Source organism: Eubalaena glacialis, chromosome 16, assembly GCF_028564815.1.
Source record: "Eubalaena glacialis isolate mEubGla1 chromosome 16, mEubGla1.1.hap2.+ XY, whole genome shotgun sequence".
In the NCBI taxonomy this organism is placed as follows: domain Eukaryota; kingdom Metazoa; phylum Chordata; class Mammalia; order Artiodactyla; family Balaenidae; genus Eubalaena; species Eubalaena glacialis.
Window position 1 is genome coordinate 78279829 of NC_083731.1, and position 14421 is coordinate 78294249.

General features: G+C 38.9%; 1 protein-coding gene across 2 annotated transcripts in view; it reads left to right on the forward strand.

Annotated features, from left to right (window-relative positions):
- The window catches only part of SOHLH2 (spermatogenesis and oogenesis specific basic helix-loop-helix 2), a 39179-nt gene extending 25132 nt beyond the window's left edge, over positions 1–14047 (forward strand). Inside the window, exons 7-11 of one of the 2 annotated variants that reach the window (XM_061170882.1) lie at positions 6147–6294; positions 6471–6562; positions 7550–7671; positions 11361–11617; positions 13060–14047. In XM_061170882.1, the coding sequence (XP_061026865.1) occupies positions 6147–6294; positions 6471–6562; positions 7550–7671; positions 11361–11617; positions 13060–13080 (640 nt within the window). In that variant the 3' untranslated portion in view covers positions 13081–14047. The remainder of the gene's footprint in view (positions 1–6146; positions 6295–6470; positions 6563–7549; positions 7672–11360; positions 11618–13059) is intronic. The other variant, XM_061170883.1, reaches the window with a different exon arrangement.
- The last annotated feature ends 374 nt before the right edge of the window (positions 14048–14421 follow it).

Here is a 14421-nt window from a genome sequence, read left to right on the forward strand (position 1 = left end):
GAGTAAAACAGGCTCTTCACTGTTTACAAAGTTATTTATGAGTTGCAAAAATTCTCTATGTTTTTCTCTGTATTACCATGTTTTTCTCCTGTACTCTTCCATTCATCTTGACTGCCACAATCAGACAGAAAGTACAAGAACACTTTGCTTTTGCACCTGTAGTGAAAACCTTAGCAGCAGACATAATCATTCCAGGTCTGTCAGATAAATGCATACTTTTGGTATTTAAAATGTTCAACTGATGTAATAATCACAAGTAGCAAGTGATTATGTATTTGAAGCAAAAATTCACAAAATTAAAGGGACAGATATTGACAAGCATTGCTGGAGATTTCACATCCCTGTCTCAGCAATTGATACAACAGCTGGACACCAAAAATCAGTCAGATATAGAAGGTGTGAGCCCTGTTAACCAGCTTGATCTGGTAGATGTTTGTAAAACACTGTACCCAGCACGGCAGCGGAATACCCATTCTTTTCAAAGGCGTATGGTACATTCACTTAGATAAACTGTATGCCGGGGGATATAGTACATTTCAATACATTTAAAAAAGTTGAATTCACAAGGAGTGTGTTCCTTGACCACAATTAAGTTAAATTAGAAGCCAATAAGAATTTGATATAAAGAAAAACCTCAAGCATCTGGAAATTTAAGAACACACTCCTAAATAATCCATGGGTAAAAGAAAATAATCACAAGAAAAATTAGAAAATATTGCAAATTGAATGATTATGATAATAGAATATTTCAAAATTTGTGAGATGCAGTTAAAGCTTATGGCAAACATTATGGCTTTCTTTCTTTATTTTTTTAAAGTCTTTATTGATTTTGTTACAATATTGCTTCTGTCTTATGTTTGGTTTTTCCGCTGCAAGGCATGTGGGGTCTTAGCTCCCCGACCAGGGATTGAACCCGCACCCCCTGCTTTGGAAGTCGAAGTCTTAACCACTGGACTGCCAGGGAAGTCCCAACACTAGGGCTTTAAATGCTTCTATTAGGAAAGGCAAAAGATCTAAAAATCAGTGACCTAAGGGTCCATTTTAAGGGGCTAGAAAAAGTAAAATGAAGTAAATCCGAAGTACACAGAAAGGGGAGGGAGGCGGGCAGGTGAGGAGAGAGACAAAACATTTTACCAATATCATGAATGAAAGAGGAATTACCTCTACATATCCAATAAACATATAATATAAAAGGGTATATTTTAAATAATTTTATGCCAATAAGTTCAACAACTTAGGTGAAATGGACAAATTTTTGAAAAACACAATTTACCAAAACTGATACTAGATGAAGCAGAAGATCTGAATAGCCCTATATATTAAAGAAATTGGACTTACTAAAAAACAAAAAAGTACCAAAGAGAAAACGCCAGACTCAGATGGTTTTACTGATGAATTCTGTTAAAAATCTAAAGAAAAGGTAATACCAGTCTTAAATTTTATAGAAAATGGAGGGAGAACAGTTCCTAGCCCATTTCATGACGCCAACATAACCCTAAACCTGATAAAGATATTATAAAAAAAGAAAATTACAGACCAGTATCTCTCATGAACAGAGACATAAAAATACTTAACATAATTTTAACAAATTGAATGAAGTAATAGATAAAGATATAATGTGTCGTGACCACACTGGGTTTATCCTAGAAAAGCAAGGCTGATGTAACATTCAAAAATCAATCAATATAATTCACCACATTAAACACAATGAAGGAGAAAACAATAGATTAACAGATTCTGAAAACTTATTTGACAACGTAAGATTAATAAGACAAATAAAAAGCAACCTTTCAGCAAAATGGATATGGAAGAGAACTTCCTGAATCTGTTAAAGGGCATCTATGAAAAACCTATAGCTAACATTGTACTTAATGATGAGATTTTGACCATTTGTTCCTTAAAAAGATCTGGAACAAAGTAAGGTTGCCTATTCTTAGAAAGGAAGAAACAAAACTCTCTTATTTATAGATGGCATGATTGTTTATGTATAAAGTCCTAAGATACCTACAAAATAACTACTAGAACCAAAAGATGAATATAGCAAGGTCATAGGATATAAGGTCAGTGTACAAAAATCAATTGTATTTTTCTATATTAGCAGTGAACAATTGGAAAATGAAAAATAATAATTATATTGAAAATAGAGTTAAAAAGCCTTAGAATACTTAGGAACAAAAATATATAAAAGACATAATATCTCTGCAGTGGTCACTCAAAATATTGCAGTGATAAACTAAAGAAAAACTAAATCATGCATTATACATAATTATGAATTAAAAGATTTATATTATTAAGATGTCAGTTCTTAGGAATTCCCTGGTGGCGCAGTGGTTAAGAATCTGCCTGCCAATGCATGGGACAGGTTTGATCCCTGGTCCGGGGAGATCCTGCATGCCGTGGAGCAACTAAGTCCATGCGCCACAACTACTGAGCCTGTGTTGTAGAGCCCACGAGCCACAACTACTGAGCCCGCACGCCGCCTAGAGCCCATGCTCCGCAACAAGAGAAGCCACCGCAATGAGAAGCACGTGCATGGCAACAAAGAGTAGCCCCCGCTTGCCGAAACTAGAGAAAGCCTGTGTGCAGCAAAGACCCAACGCAGCCAAAAAATAAATAAATTTACTTGAAAAAAATAAAAAAGATGTCAGCTCTCGCTAAATTGAAATATAACTTTATTTAAATCTAAATAATAATTCAAATAGATTTTTTGGGTAAAAATTGACAGTCTAGTTCAAAACTGTGTGGAAAGGACTGTGAATATAAAAGGACTTAGAATAAAGCAATCCTGAAAAAGTACAACGAAGTTGGAGCACTTAAGCTATCTGACTTCAAGACGTAGCATACAGCTACATTAATCAGCATTTTACTAGCATGAAGGCTGACCAGTAGGTAATAAAACACAATAGCCCACACATTATGGTCACTTGATTTTCAGCAAATCACCAGGGCAAACAACTTGGGAAACAAAAGTCTTTTCTATAAATGGTGCTGGAACAACAGGATATCCATATGAAAAAACAATGAAACTTGACCCCTTCCTCACACCATATAAAAATTAATTCAACATGAAGTATAGACAGAGCTATCATATAAAGCTAAAACTATAAAGCTTCTAGAATAGGACTGTTCAGTAGAACTTTCTGCAGTGTTAGAAATGGCCTATATCTGCTGCCCAGTAAGGTAGCTGCTAGTCATATTACTGAGTATTTGAAATGTGGGTATTGTGACTTAGGAAATGAATTCAAATTTTTGTTTAATTTTTAATTAATTTATATTTAAATAGACTCATGTGGCTTATGGCTACTGTACTGAACACTACAGTTCTAGAAGAAAGCATAGGAGAATGTTTTTGCTAGCTGAGGGTAAGCGGCTGTTCCTTATGACACAGAAAGCAATAACCATAACAGAAAGAGTAGATGAATTAGACTCATCAAAATTTACAGCTTTTGCTTTCATAAGACGCCACTAAGAAAGAATATAGGCAAACTACAGACTGGGAGAAAATATTTGCAAAACAAATATATTGACAAAATACTGATATTAGGATATACAAAGAACTCCTAAAGTTCAATAATAGAGAGACCTACAGTCCAATTAAAATGGAGGTAAAGTATTCGAACAGACACTTCACAAAGGAAGGTAATACACAAGCCCAATAAACAGCAGAAAAAATGCTGAACATACTTTGTTGTCATGGAAATGCATATTAAAGCATGAGATACTACCACATATACCTCTGAAAGGCCAATATTTTAAAATTAAAACTGACAGTATTAAATGCTATCCAAGATGTGGAACAACAGGAATTCTCATACGTTGATGGTGGGAGGGTAAATTGGTACTATTTGGGGGAAAGTTCTGCTAGTTTCTTCTAAATTTGTAAAATAACCCTTCAATTCTATTCCTAGACATTTACCTAAGAGAAATAAAAATGTACGTTCACAAAAAGATGTACAGAAGATGTTGCAGTTTTATTCATAATGATAAAAATAAGAAACAGCCAAAGTGCTGATCGATAAGAGAATGGATAAATAAGCTGTGGCATATTTATACTACAGAATACTATTACTCAATAAAAAGGAACAAAGCAGCCCCATGGATAAATCTCAAAAACATTATGCAAGTGAAAGAAACCTTACATAAAAGGACACGTGCTGTGAGATTTGATTTATACGTAGTTTAAGGAGAGACAAAAGTAATGTGAGATAGAAAAATATCAGAAATGTGGTTGCCTCTTATGGGGGATGAGACTGACTAAGAAGGAACATAAGGAACTTTCTGGGGTTATGAGAATGTTGATTAGGTAGTTTGTGTCACATAGTTTTGTACGTTTGTCAAAACTCATAGAATAGTACCCTTAAGATTGGTGCATTTTATTTTATGTAACTTTTACCCAAAAATAAAATAATTTGAACTGTAGCTATACGTTTAGGGGTTTAGTGTACTGAAGTCCACAACTTACTTTGAAATGCTCCAGTGCAATAAAATAGGTTGATGTATATGGCCAGTGGGATGATTCATATATGACAAAGCATGGACAGTAAGTGTTCACCATAGACTCTAGGTAGTGGGTATATAAGTGTTCCCTGTACAAATTCTTAATTCTTTCAACTTTTAAGAATTAAGAAATCTTAATTCTGTCGATCTTCCTGTATGTTTGAACATTTTCCTAATGAATGTTGGAAAAATGTTTAATATGATCTTTCATTATAAAAGTGATATATGCCCCACAAAGATATTTGGAAAATGTAGAAAATTAAAGGAAGAAATAATATTTTCTGTAGCCCAACTATCCAGAAATAATGATTACTTGACGCTTTTGCTTTGTCTTGTTTTTTGCCTTATTTTTTCCTTAATGGCTATGATCATATTTTATATGCTGTCCTATATCTTATACTTGTCTCCTATAGAAATACCCTATTTTTTCCCCAGTAAGCTTTATAATATATTTCCACTGCCAGATAATATTCTACTGAGCTTACTTAAGCATCCACTTATTTTGTGTGTTTAAATTGTTTTTCCTGTTTTACTGATAGACTAATGGATGTCATTTTACAGAAAGTTTGTTCTGTGTTTGAGATCCTTGTAAGTGAAAGTGTCATGTGGAAAGGTGTATGAAGTTTCAGAGCCCATCATACACATGTCAAATTGTTGACTCTTCCATTCCTTTTACAGAGTGATGCCTGAGACATCTCCACAGAACCCCCAAAGCTCCTCAAAGCCCAATTAAAATACCACCCACTGATCTGGAATATTTGAGTTATTCACTGGCTATGTGACAAAGTGGATTTTTAAAAATCCATTTATTTTTGTCATTCTAAGGTTCAGAGAGGTTTAGTAACTTGCCAGAGGTCCCAGCTAGTAATGGGCAGAGCCACCCTTTGATCCCGTACATGTCAAGGCAGTATTCAGCGCAAAACATGCTTAAGAATGCTTATTAACTGAACACACGGATGACTGAAGGTCACAAAGGCTGAGATCAGTTTAGAGTTACATTTCCTATGTATGTCCCTTCAGAACTGTGAAAGACTTAGGTTAGTTTCTTTCTGATATGAGCCTGGATGACGTTCTCATTTGCATATTGGTTTATTTGTTCTGTCCGTCTACCTACCTCATGTAAAGGAAGCAGGCTTCTGATTTTCCTTTGGCTCAGAACACAGGTGAAGCCCATGTATTCTAAGATGCTAATTGTGTATTGTTGGAAATGTGGTCCAGGTCAGAGTGACATGAATATCCTGAGGACTCTTTGCCTTCCAGGCTTCTAGTGTGAATCACAAAAGGATTTATGTGTATGCTGTGTGATCGTCTCCTCTGAGGGCTGCGTGCCTGTAGGTTTCCGTAGGCAGCAGGGGTGTTCTCTGGTGTCCTCAGTGTCTGGGCATCCTGCACACTCACGGGGACGAGTGAGCTGGGCTGCCATCAGCACAGACACTGTACAGCAGTGTGAGCCGTGCCCCGGAAAGCTGTGATTCCAGGGGCTGTGGAGCCTGCTGGCTTGTGGGGACATGGCCCTCCTCTAAAACGGAGACTAGAAAGGCAGGGGCCGGTTCCTTTATAAACAAACCCAGAAGGAGGGATTGGTTGTCCTTGTGTACAAGGAAGAAAACAGACTAATTATTCCTTATTTATTACACTTCTCTGCTCAGAGAACGAATCAAGTATTGCTGTGAGCAGCTGCGTACCCTGTTGCCGTATGTGAAGGGGAGAAAGAATGACGCAGCTTCGATTCTCGAGGCAACAGTTGACTACGTGAAGTATGTCCGGGAGAAAATCCCTCCAGCCATCATGGGCCAGGTAGTCAACTCTCAAGCCCTTGAATTTTATCCCCGCAGACAGTGCTTTAATGCTACAGTTTTATTTCTTTTATTTTTTATACTTAGAAATGTGTGTGTGTGTGTGTGTATACGAAAATAATCTATAGCTATAGCTATCTAAGTAGATCTCAATCTCTCTCTCTCTTCATTTCTTAGATTACAGAAGTACTTCAGAGCAATAGGAGGTTTTGTAAGAAACAACAAATGCCCATCCAGCTATCTGCCCCTGGCACGTTTATGGCACAAAGGTATGATCATCTGAATCTTGTGAATCTGAGGTCGCCTTGTTATTTTCCTCTGGTACTAGTGCTAGAAATGAGACAGGCACTGAACCCACCCATAATGAGAACTAAATGGGACTGATGAACCAAGTTGCAGGGCAGGAATAAAGAGGTAGACATAGAGAATGGACTTGATGACGTGGGCTGGGAGGGCGAAGCTGGGGCAAAGTGAGAGTAGCATCGACGTATATACACTACCGAATGTAAAATAGTTGGCTGGTGGGAAGCAGCAGCATAGCACAGGGAGATCGGCTCGGTGCTTTGCGATGACCTAGAGGGGTGGGATAGGGAGGGTGGGAGGGAGGCTCAAGAGGGATGGGATATGGGGACATGTGTATGCATATACACTGATACGCTTTGTTGTGCAACAGAAACTAACACGGTATTGTGAAGCAATTATACTCCAATAATGATCTATTAAAAAAAAAAAAAGAATCAGTAAACTTTTCCCATTGCTGATGTGTATCATTTAATTACAGTGATAAAATATGTAATATTCTCAGGCCCATGATCCTTTCATCATTTGACTCACTCTTTCTTCTTTTGTTGTTTCTTAAAATGGGGCTTTACGAGTAGTGCCTGTGGTGATTGACAATGCAGTCAGGACGCGATAGATTCTAGCATTCCTCTGTCACCAGGGCAGTCCAGCCCCATTTTCAGGTGGGAGTCCTTAAAGACATTTCTAGTATAACAGGTGACATGCCAAATGAACGCTTCCTTATTTAAATTGATTAGAATGTGTACACCAAGAAAAACTCTAAAGGAAAAGTAAACCGGTCCTGCATATCCTAAAGAACCATCATGAGTCCTCTTCTACAGTTTGTTCTTATATTTAATCCAGAGCTTAGGCTCTGTCTGTGCTTTTTAGAACTTGAATGTAAGAAGAGCAGTTCAACTCAGCAATGTTCATATCTTCCTTGAGAAATGCCTAAAGAATGTTTTGTTTTTTTTAAGAGAAAACAGTGTGTTGACAAGCACTTATTCACCTGTGAGAGGGATCAGATTCCTGGCTAATAAGCGCTTGAACGTGTACTCTGTTCCTGCCTCCGGGGCTCCCTTGGATGAAGCTGTGAGAGGTGAGCTCCGCCCACCGCCCTGTGCGGCCGTGGTGTGCATGGGCCCGCGTGTGTGTCCTGCTCACCCTGGGCCTTCTGTGCAGGCACTGGGATGGAGCGTAGCTGGAAGATTACACCCTGAGTCCTTTGGTGCTGTCTGCTTGAAAGACACAGCTGACCACTGGCATTTAAATAGTGTTACCCCAGAAAGTGGGCTGAAAATTGACTCTCATTACCAGAAATCTCATCTGAATGATACATGATGAGCACACTGATGACTATGTGTATTATTGAATAGAATCTAAAGGGAGGGAAGTATTCATATTAATTCAGTGCTAACAGTGGACAGGCAGACCTCAGAAACATTGTGAGTCCTGTTCCAGACCACTGCAATAAAGCGAATATCGCAATAGAGTCACACGTTTTTTGGTTTCTCAGTGCATATAAAAGTTATGTTTACACTCTGTCGTAGTCTATTAAGTATGCAATGCATATGTCTCAAATAATAATGTACATGCCTTAATTTTAAAATATGTTATTGCTTTAAAATGCTAGCCATCATCTGAGCCTCCAGCAAGTAGTAGTTGTAACATCAAAGATCATTGATCACAGATCACCATAACAAATACGCTAATAATGAAAAGGTTTAAGATATTGTGGGAATTACCAACATGTGACACAGAGACATAAAGGGAGCAAATGCTGTTGGAAAAACGGCACCAATAGACTTACTTGATGTAGGGTTACCACACACCTTCAATTTGTAAAAAACAGAGTGTCTGCAAAGTGCAGTAAAACAAGGTCTGCCTGTACTGAGCATTTAACGTATTGATTTACCTCCTTCGTGTCTTTGCTTAATTGTCACCTTCTCAGTGAGTCTTTCTCGACCACCCAATTAAAACCGCACACTCCTTCCCAGCATCACATGATACGTGGGACTCCTTATCCACTCTCTCTGCTGTATTTTTCTTCATAGCACTGTTCTCCTTCTAATGTTCTTTTCTTGCCTGTTTTTTTATTGCCTGTCTTCTGCCACTAGAATATCAACTCCACAAGGACAGGGATTTTTTTTTTTTTTTTTTTTTTGCCTCTTTTGTTCGTTGCTATATTTCTAGTACCTAGAACAATGACCAGCTCACAGTAGGTGATCAAGAAACATTCATTATATGAATATTCCATTGTGAATATTCAATGTTTACCCACTGGGAGGCATTTTTGTTATTTGTATTATAAAGTCTAGGCATGCCCATGTGCTTGTACAAATAAGAAGATGGAAAAAAAGCAGAGCCAGAGTAAAAGGACACAGCTGCCAGTTTGTGACTTTTAGTACATATTCCCGAAGGTTATTCTTCACTGAGAAGCCAGTAAGTTATGGAGCATGTAACCTGCGTGTTAGGTGCTGATGACCAGAGGCCCTACCATCTCCTCCCTGTGCCTGAGTCTGAGGTCACCTTTCTACTGGTTTCCTCGAAGGGATTCCACTGCCTCATGTCAGCACCTCCCTGTGCTGGGAATGCCCTTTCCCACGCTCTGCCTGGCTCATCCCCAGTCATCACTTAGTTCTCAGCTTAAATGTTTCTGCCTCAAAGATGGGGACATGAGGGCAGACATGGTGCAGTTCTTGTTCTTAGGGAGCTCGCAGATTAGCAGCAGACAGGGTCATAAAGCAAAATATGATTCGTGTGTTATTTTAAGTGCTGTCGTCGAGGTACCTTGCACATTATGGGGACATAGTGGAAACAACGGGAACAAACGAGGTTTCTGGGGATGGTGTCTGAAGTCAAAAGAGAAAGGGTCTCCAAATAGGACATTGCCCTCCTTGTTCATGTAATCAACCTCAGGGTGTTTATTTGTCAATTTAGACTTTTTTCCTGACTTAGGGGAGAGGGAAGGAGAATAGAAAAAAAGTAGCCATGAGCCATGGTTAATCTACTTAAAATAGCTATGGCTGAATGTCACAAAGAATGATTAAATCAGCCCAGATTAAATCAGATAGGGGTCAGGCCACAGGTGTATGCCTGTCAGTGTTACTTCTTGTACACACAGTACTTACCTCTGCATTTTCACTATTCATATCCTGCAGAAACTCTGAAACACTCTTGTGGTGGTAGTGAGTTCAGGCCTTTCTGTGCCCCAGGATCTCTTGGTTTTGCATCACCTAAAATGACTGTTCTTGGGAAGAAACAAATCCACTAGGACCATAGGCTTATGTCAGGTTCAGACTGGACAAGACCTTGAAGGTCACTGAGTCAAAACCCCTACTTCGATTTTATTTATATACATTTTTCCATTTTAAAAGCAGTATTAGTCCTTTACTAAAACCCAGCTAAGATAATAACTGTGTTCATTTTTAAACGTATTCCCTTCAAGTCTTTTTCTATATATATTTTTCTATGGTAACACTACAGTAGTAATCATATTGGAGCTCCAATTTTGTCTCTGGCTTTTTTACTTAACATTGTGTCCTGTACACTTGAATTTTGTATTATGCGGCCCTCAGCACCATTGTAATGGTTTTAGTAGTTTATCAAACGATTTATAGAATAGTTTTCTTAGTCGTTGTCCTGTTGCTACATTTAGTGTTTCCAGTTTTGTGGGGAGAGTGATTTTATGCATAATATGATAGTAAATATTTCCCTATACATAGATTTTTCTATATTTTGGACTTTTCCTTGGCCTGGATACCTGGAAGTGAGTGACGAGTGAGTTAGAGAACGTGAGCACATGCACAGCTGGTCATGCATGTTGCCAAATGGTTTTTGAAAGAGGACTGGAACAGTTGAAATCAGTTAAGTCTTTCAGATTTCACTTTCACCACCTAGGCCAGTAAATTGAAGGCTGGAGAAGTTAAATGGCCACCTGAAGTCCCCTGGTTTCTGTGCTAAATCTGACCTGTAACCCAGAAGTGCTGATACCGGTCAACATTAGACTTCATTAGGCTGCCTTTACTTGTCCTTTTCCACAAATCTCTGTACACTTTTGCCGAAATGATTTTTCACAGATATTCCAGATACATTTGTATTTAAAGTAGACATAAAGTTATGTTCCTTTACCTTTATTACTATCAGTATCCAGAAGAAAATAAATAGGTGTTCAGGGAATTCACTGGCGGTCCAGTGGTTTGGACTCCGTGCTTCCACTGCAGGGGGCATGAGCTTGATCCCTGGTCAGGGAGATCCCTCAAGCCACACAGTGGGGCCAAAAATTAAGAAAAAAAAAAAGGTATTCCCAATATTGAGATTACATTGTTAACATTCATTATATATTAAAAAAATTTTTCTGCCTTCTAGTTACTGCACAGAATATAGCTGTATAACAATATAACCCACTTCACTGATAGAAAATCAATGACCAAACTTTATTTGTGGCTGAATGGAGTTCTTCTTTCCAACATTCTCCCTTGCTTCATAGGGATGGTCACAGTTTTTATGATGGTGAGACATGCGCACGCATACACAATGGCATAGAGATATGATGCTTCTCTAAAATCTGTCTTTTAATGACATGTGAACACTAATTTATAGTGTGTGTATCGCACTAAATGCCACTACCAGAAAGTTCACTTTGTTTTTACATCAGCATTTGAGTATAGCAGTAGTCTAAGTTTGTACCATGAGGAAATGAAATAGAGGACAATGTATTTCAAATCTAGTAGTTCAGGGTTACTGATTTGCATCTACTGATGGATATTTGCTTTCTTTTTATTAAAGGTCAGTTGAGCTCTGCGTCAGAGAACACTATTGGCGCCGTGTATAAAACCCGAATCCCTAGCACAGCTCTCTCTCTTAATTCCTTCCATGCTGTCAGATACTATTCTAAAGTCGTCCCTTCCTATGATGCCGCTGCCGTAACAAATCAGAACATTTTGGTGCATTTTCCAACAGCTGTGCCCAAAGTCTCGAAGTTTCTTCCTCAGCACTGCAATTCTGTGTTGGGCCAGGCGTGCGCAGCACACCCCAACTGTCTGGTAAGTCTTCTGGGGTCTGTGGGTCAGGCTGGGCTCTTTCATCCCAGCCAGCAGGGGCCCCTGGCCTGCGTTTTGTTGTTCATGCTCTGGTTGGAAACCTCATCGCCTGGCACCGGGGGCGTCAGCCCAGGCTCTGGCTCCCCGTGCCGCCCCACTGCTCTCTCCAGATCCAGACTTGGCTCCGCTGCTATGACTGGAAGTGACCAGGCGGAACCTAATCTCCTCTAGAGCCCCTCCTCGCCCCCCCGGCCCGACCCCACTTTCTGCGATGCCGCCTCCCATCCCAGCAGCTGCACCCTCTGCTGGCACCGTGGCTCGCTGCTGACTTATCTCTTCGGCCGGCACCGGCCACTCACGCTCTGACAGCCTGTCCTTGTAACACCAGCCAGGCCGATTTCAGATCCCAGGTGTCCTCATGGCACAGATACTTACAGAGCACCCACTGTGTTCTAGCACTGTGCTAACCACCGGGAACGTAGTATCTAAAGATGGACCACAGTCCCTGCCCTCATGAAGTCTGAGTCTCACAGGGAAGCGGGCATAGAAGCAGACAGCCGTGATGCGCATTGGAGCGCACAGGAGGAGACCCTCGTGTCTATAGGGTAATACAGATGTGGGCAAGGATTGGGACTGCTTACGCCTGGAGGAAGTACTGTGTAAGCTGAGATCCAGAGAGTAAGAATTAGCCCAGTGGGGAGGTTAGGAGTTGGGAGTGAGGAAGGGAAAAGCATTCCAGGCGGATGGATCAGCATAGAGAAACAGTGGTATCTTCATTTTTGGGAAGAATTGTCCAATTCTAGAGGAAGACCTGAACTCGACTGGCCTGCTTAAAATGGACTCTGATAGCCTTAATATAATTATTGATACTTTTGCATATTAATAATAGTTACCATGTTTTGAGCACTCAATAAGTAATGTGCCAGATACCCTGCGTACTTAATGTGGGTGATCTAATGAATCTTTGACACAGTCACTGAGGTAGGGACCATTATTTCCATATGACATTTATGAAGTGGGAATAATAGTGACTTTCCCAAAAAAACATTTGTGAGAAAAATGTTTGAAAGAGCATTAGAAAGAAATTCTAAAATATGAAGTATCTACAGATATAATACTGTTACTAATGGTCATTAGTATACCAGCAGGAAAACCAGAGTAAATGAAAAAAAAAAAAAGATTGCAATCTTATTTTTTTAATTGTGACCTACACTTACTGTATGTAGTTGTTTTGGAGAATCGTTACAACAATATATAATTACTTTTAGTAACTATGAATAATACCTATTTTAAAACCTGTAGTGTATTCACCCGAAGAGTTCATGGTTTTACAAATTATTTCCTATTGCTTGAGGACATAGAAAATGTATTGTATTTGTGACATTAAGAGTGAGAACAGGCCAGGATTCAATTAATGTTTTTTTTTTTTTGTTTCACCTTTGCAGCAACAGTTTTGGGCGTATTAATAGCACATGTTTGAAATTCACACTCTAGACCACCTATTGGGTGCCGTTTGACAATACGGGAAGAATGGAACAAAGAATGATCTTGAAAGCTACACCCAGAGACCTAATATCAAAAGGGTTTGCATTGTATGGCTTCTGATAAATGTGCTAAAAGCTTCTACAGTCAGAAAGACAGGCAGCAAAAGTGCTAGCCATAGGTTTTTACTTATCTTCACACATACTTGGATCTCCCCCATCCCAGGTGCTACAAGAACAAACGGCCTAGGTGACCTAGACTTTTTTTTTTTTCTCAAAAAATATTCCACAATTTATGCAAAAGGTACACGATAAAGAAGATCCACGTAGACTGGGTAAAGTGCATTGGTGTCACTAAGTACAGATATTGCAACTTGATTCTTATTTTTAGTATCACTGTGAATTACTGTCACTTATTTCTAGGTGGTATCTTTTCCAGATTTGACATTTTAGAGAGCTTCCTTCATTATTCACTATTCAAACTCAGATACCATAGTTCGAGAGAGGTGTTTACCTCCTCACTTGACTACTAATGAATAAATTGACATGTTTGTTTCTGCATTTTACCATCCCTTGAGTGAAATGACAGCTAATAGGTAAATTTTTCTTTCTGGATCTTTAGTTACAGGCTAGCAGGTCTTTCTTTGTTTTTCATCTCCTTCTCCCTATGGGTATCAGAAAAGATTGTTGAAAATAAGGGGAGAAAAATGTTTGTTTTATATTTCACTAAAATGTTCTTATGCATAATATAAGTATTATTGTTAAAGAAAATATTCAGTTCTGACCCTCAAAACGGTAACCCATTTTTGTTCTGTTTAATAAATATGTGTTCCCTCTTTTAGTAGTACTGTGTAGGGACTTTAATTTTACTAGATTTTTGAGAAGTTGGAAAATTACTTTTGGCATAGCCTAATTTTCATGTTAAATTGTATAACTTTTCTTTGAGGATGGCATGGTGATGGAATTTGTAGATGTTTGATAAACTTGATAAAGGAACTAGAAGTTTCCAACTAAGATTCTATGCTTATTATTATAAATGTGTGCTCGACTCTTGCCTTTGGGGGTAGTAATGGCTTTGACATTGTAGGAGAACCCGGTGAGGTATTTTGAACACTAGGATGACTTCATAGGTTCACAGCTGGTCTTAATATCTACTGGGACTTTTTCCTTGCATCAGCGTTTTCCTAAATTCACACGTGGACCGTGAGACATAGCCTGTGGCTGGGAATTCTACCTAGAGAGGTGACCCACAGATCCTGTCTACCTGCTGTTATCAATCCCCTTTTTCCTTTCAACATGAAGAGGAGACTACCAGATCCGTCTTTT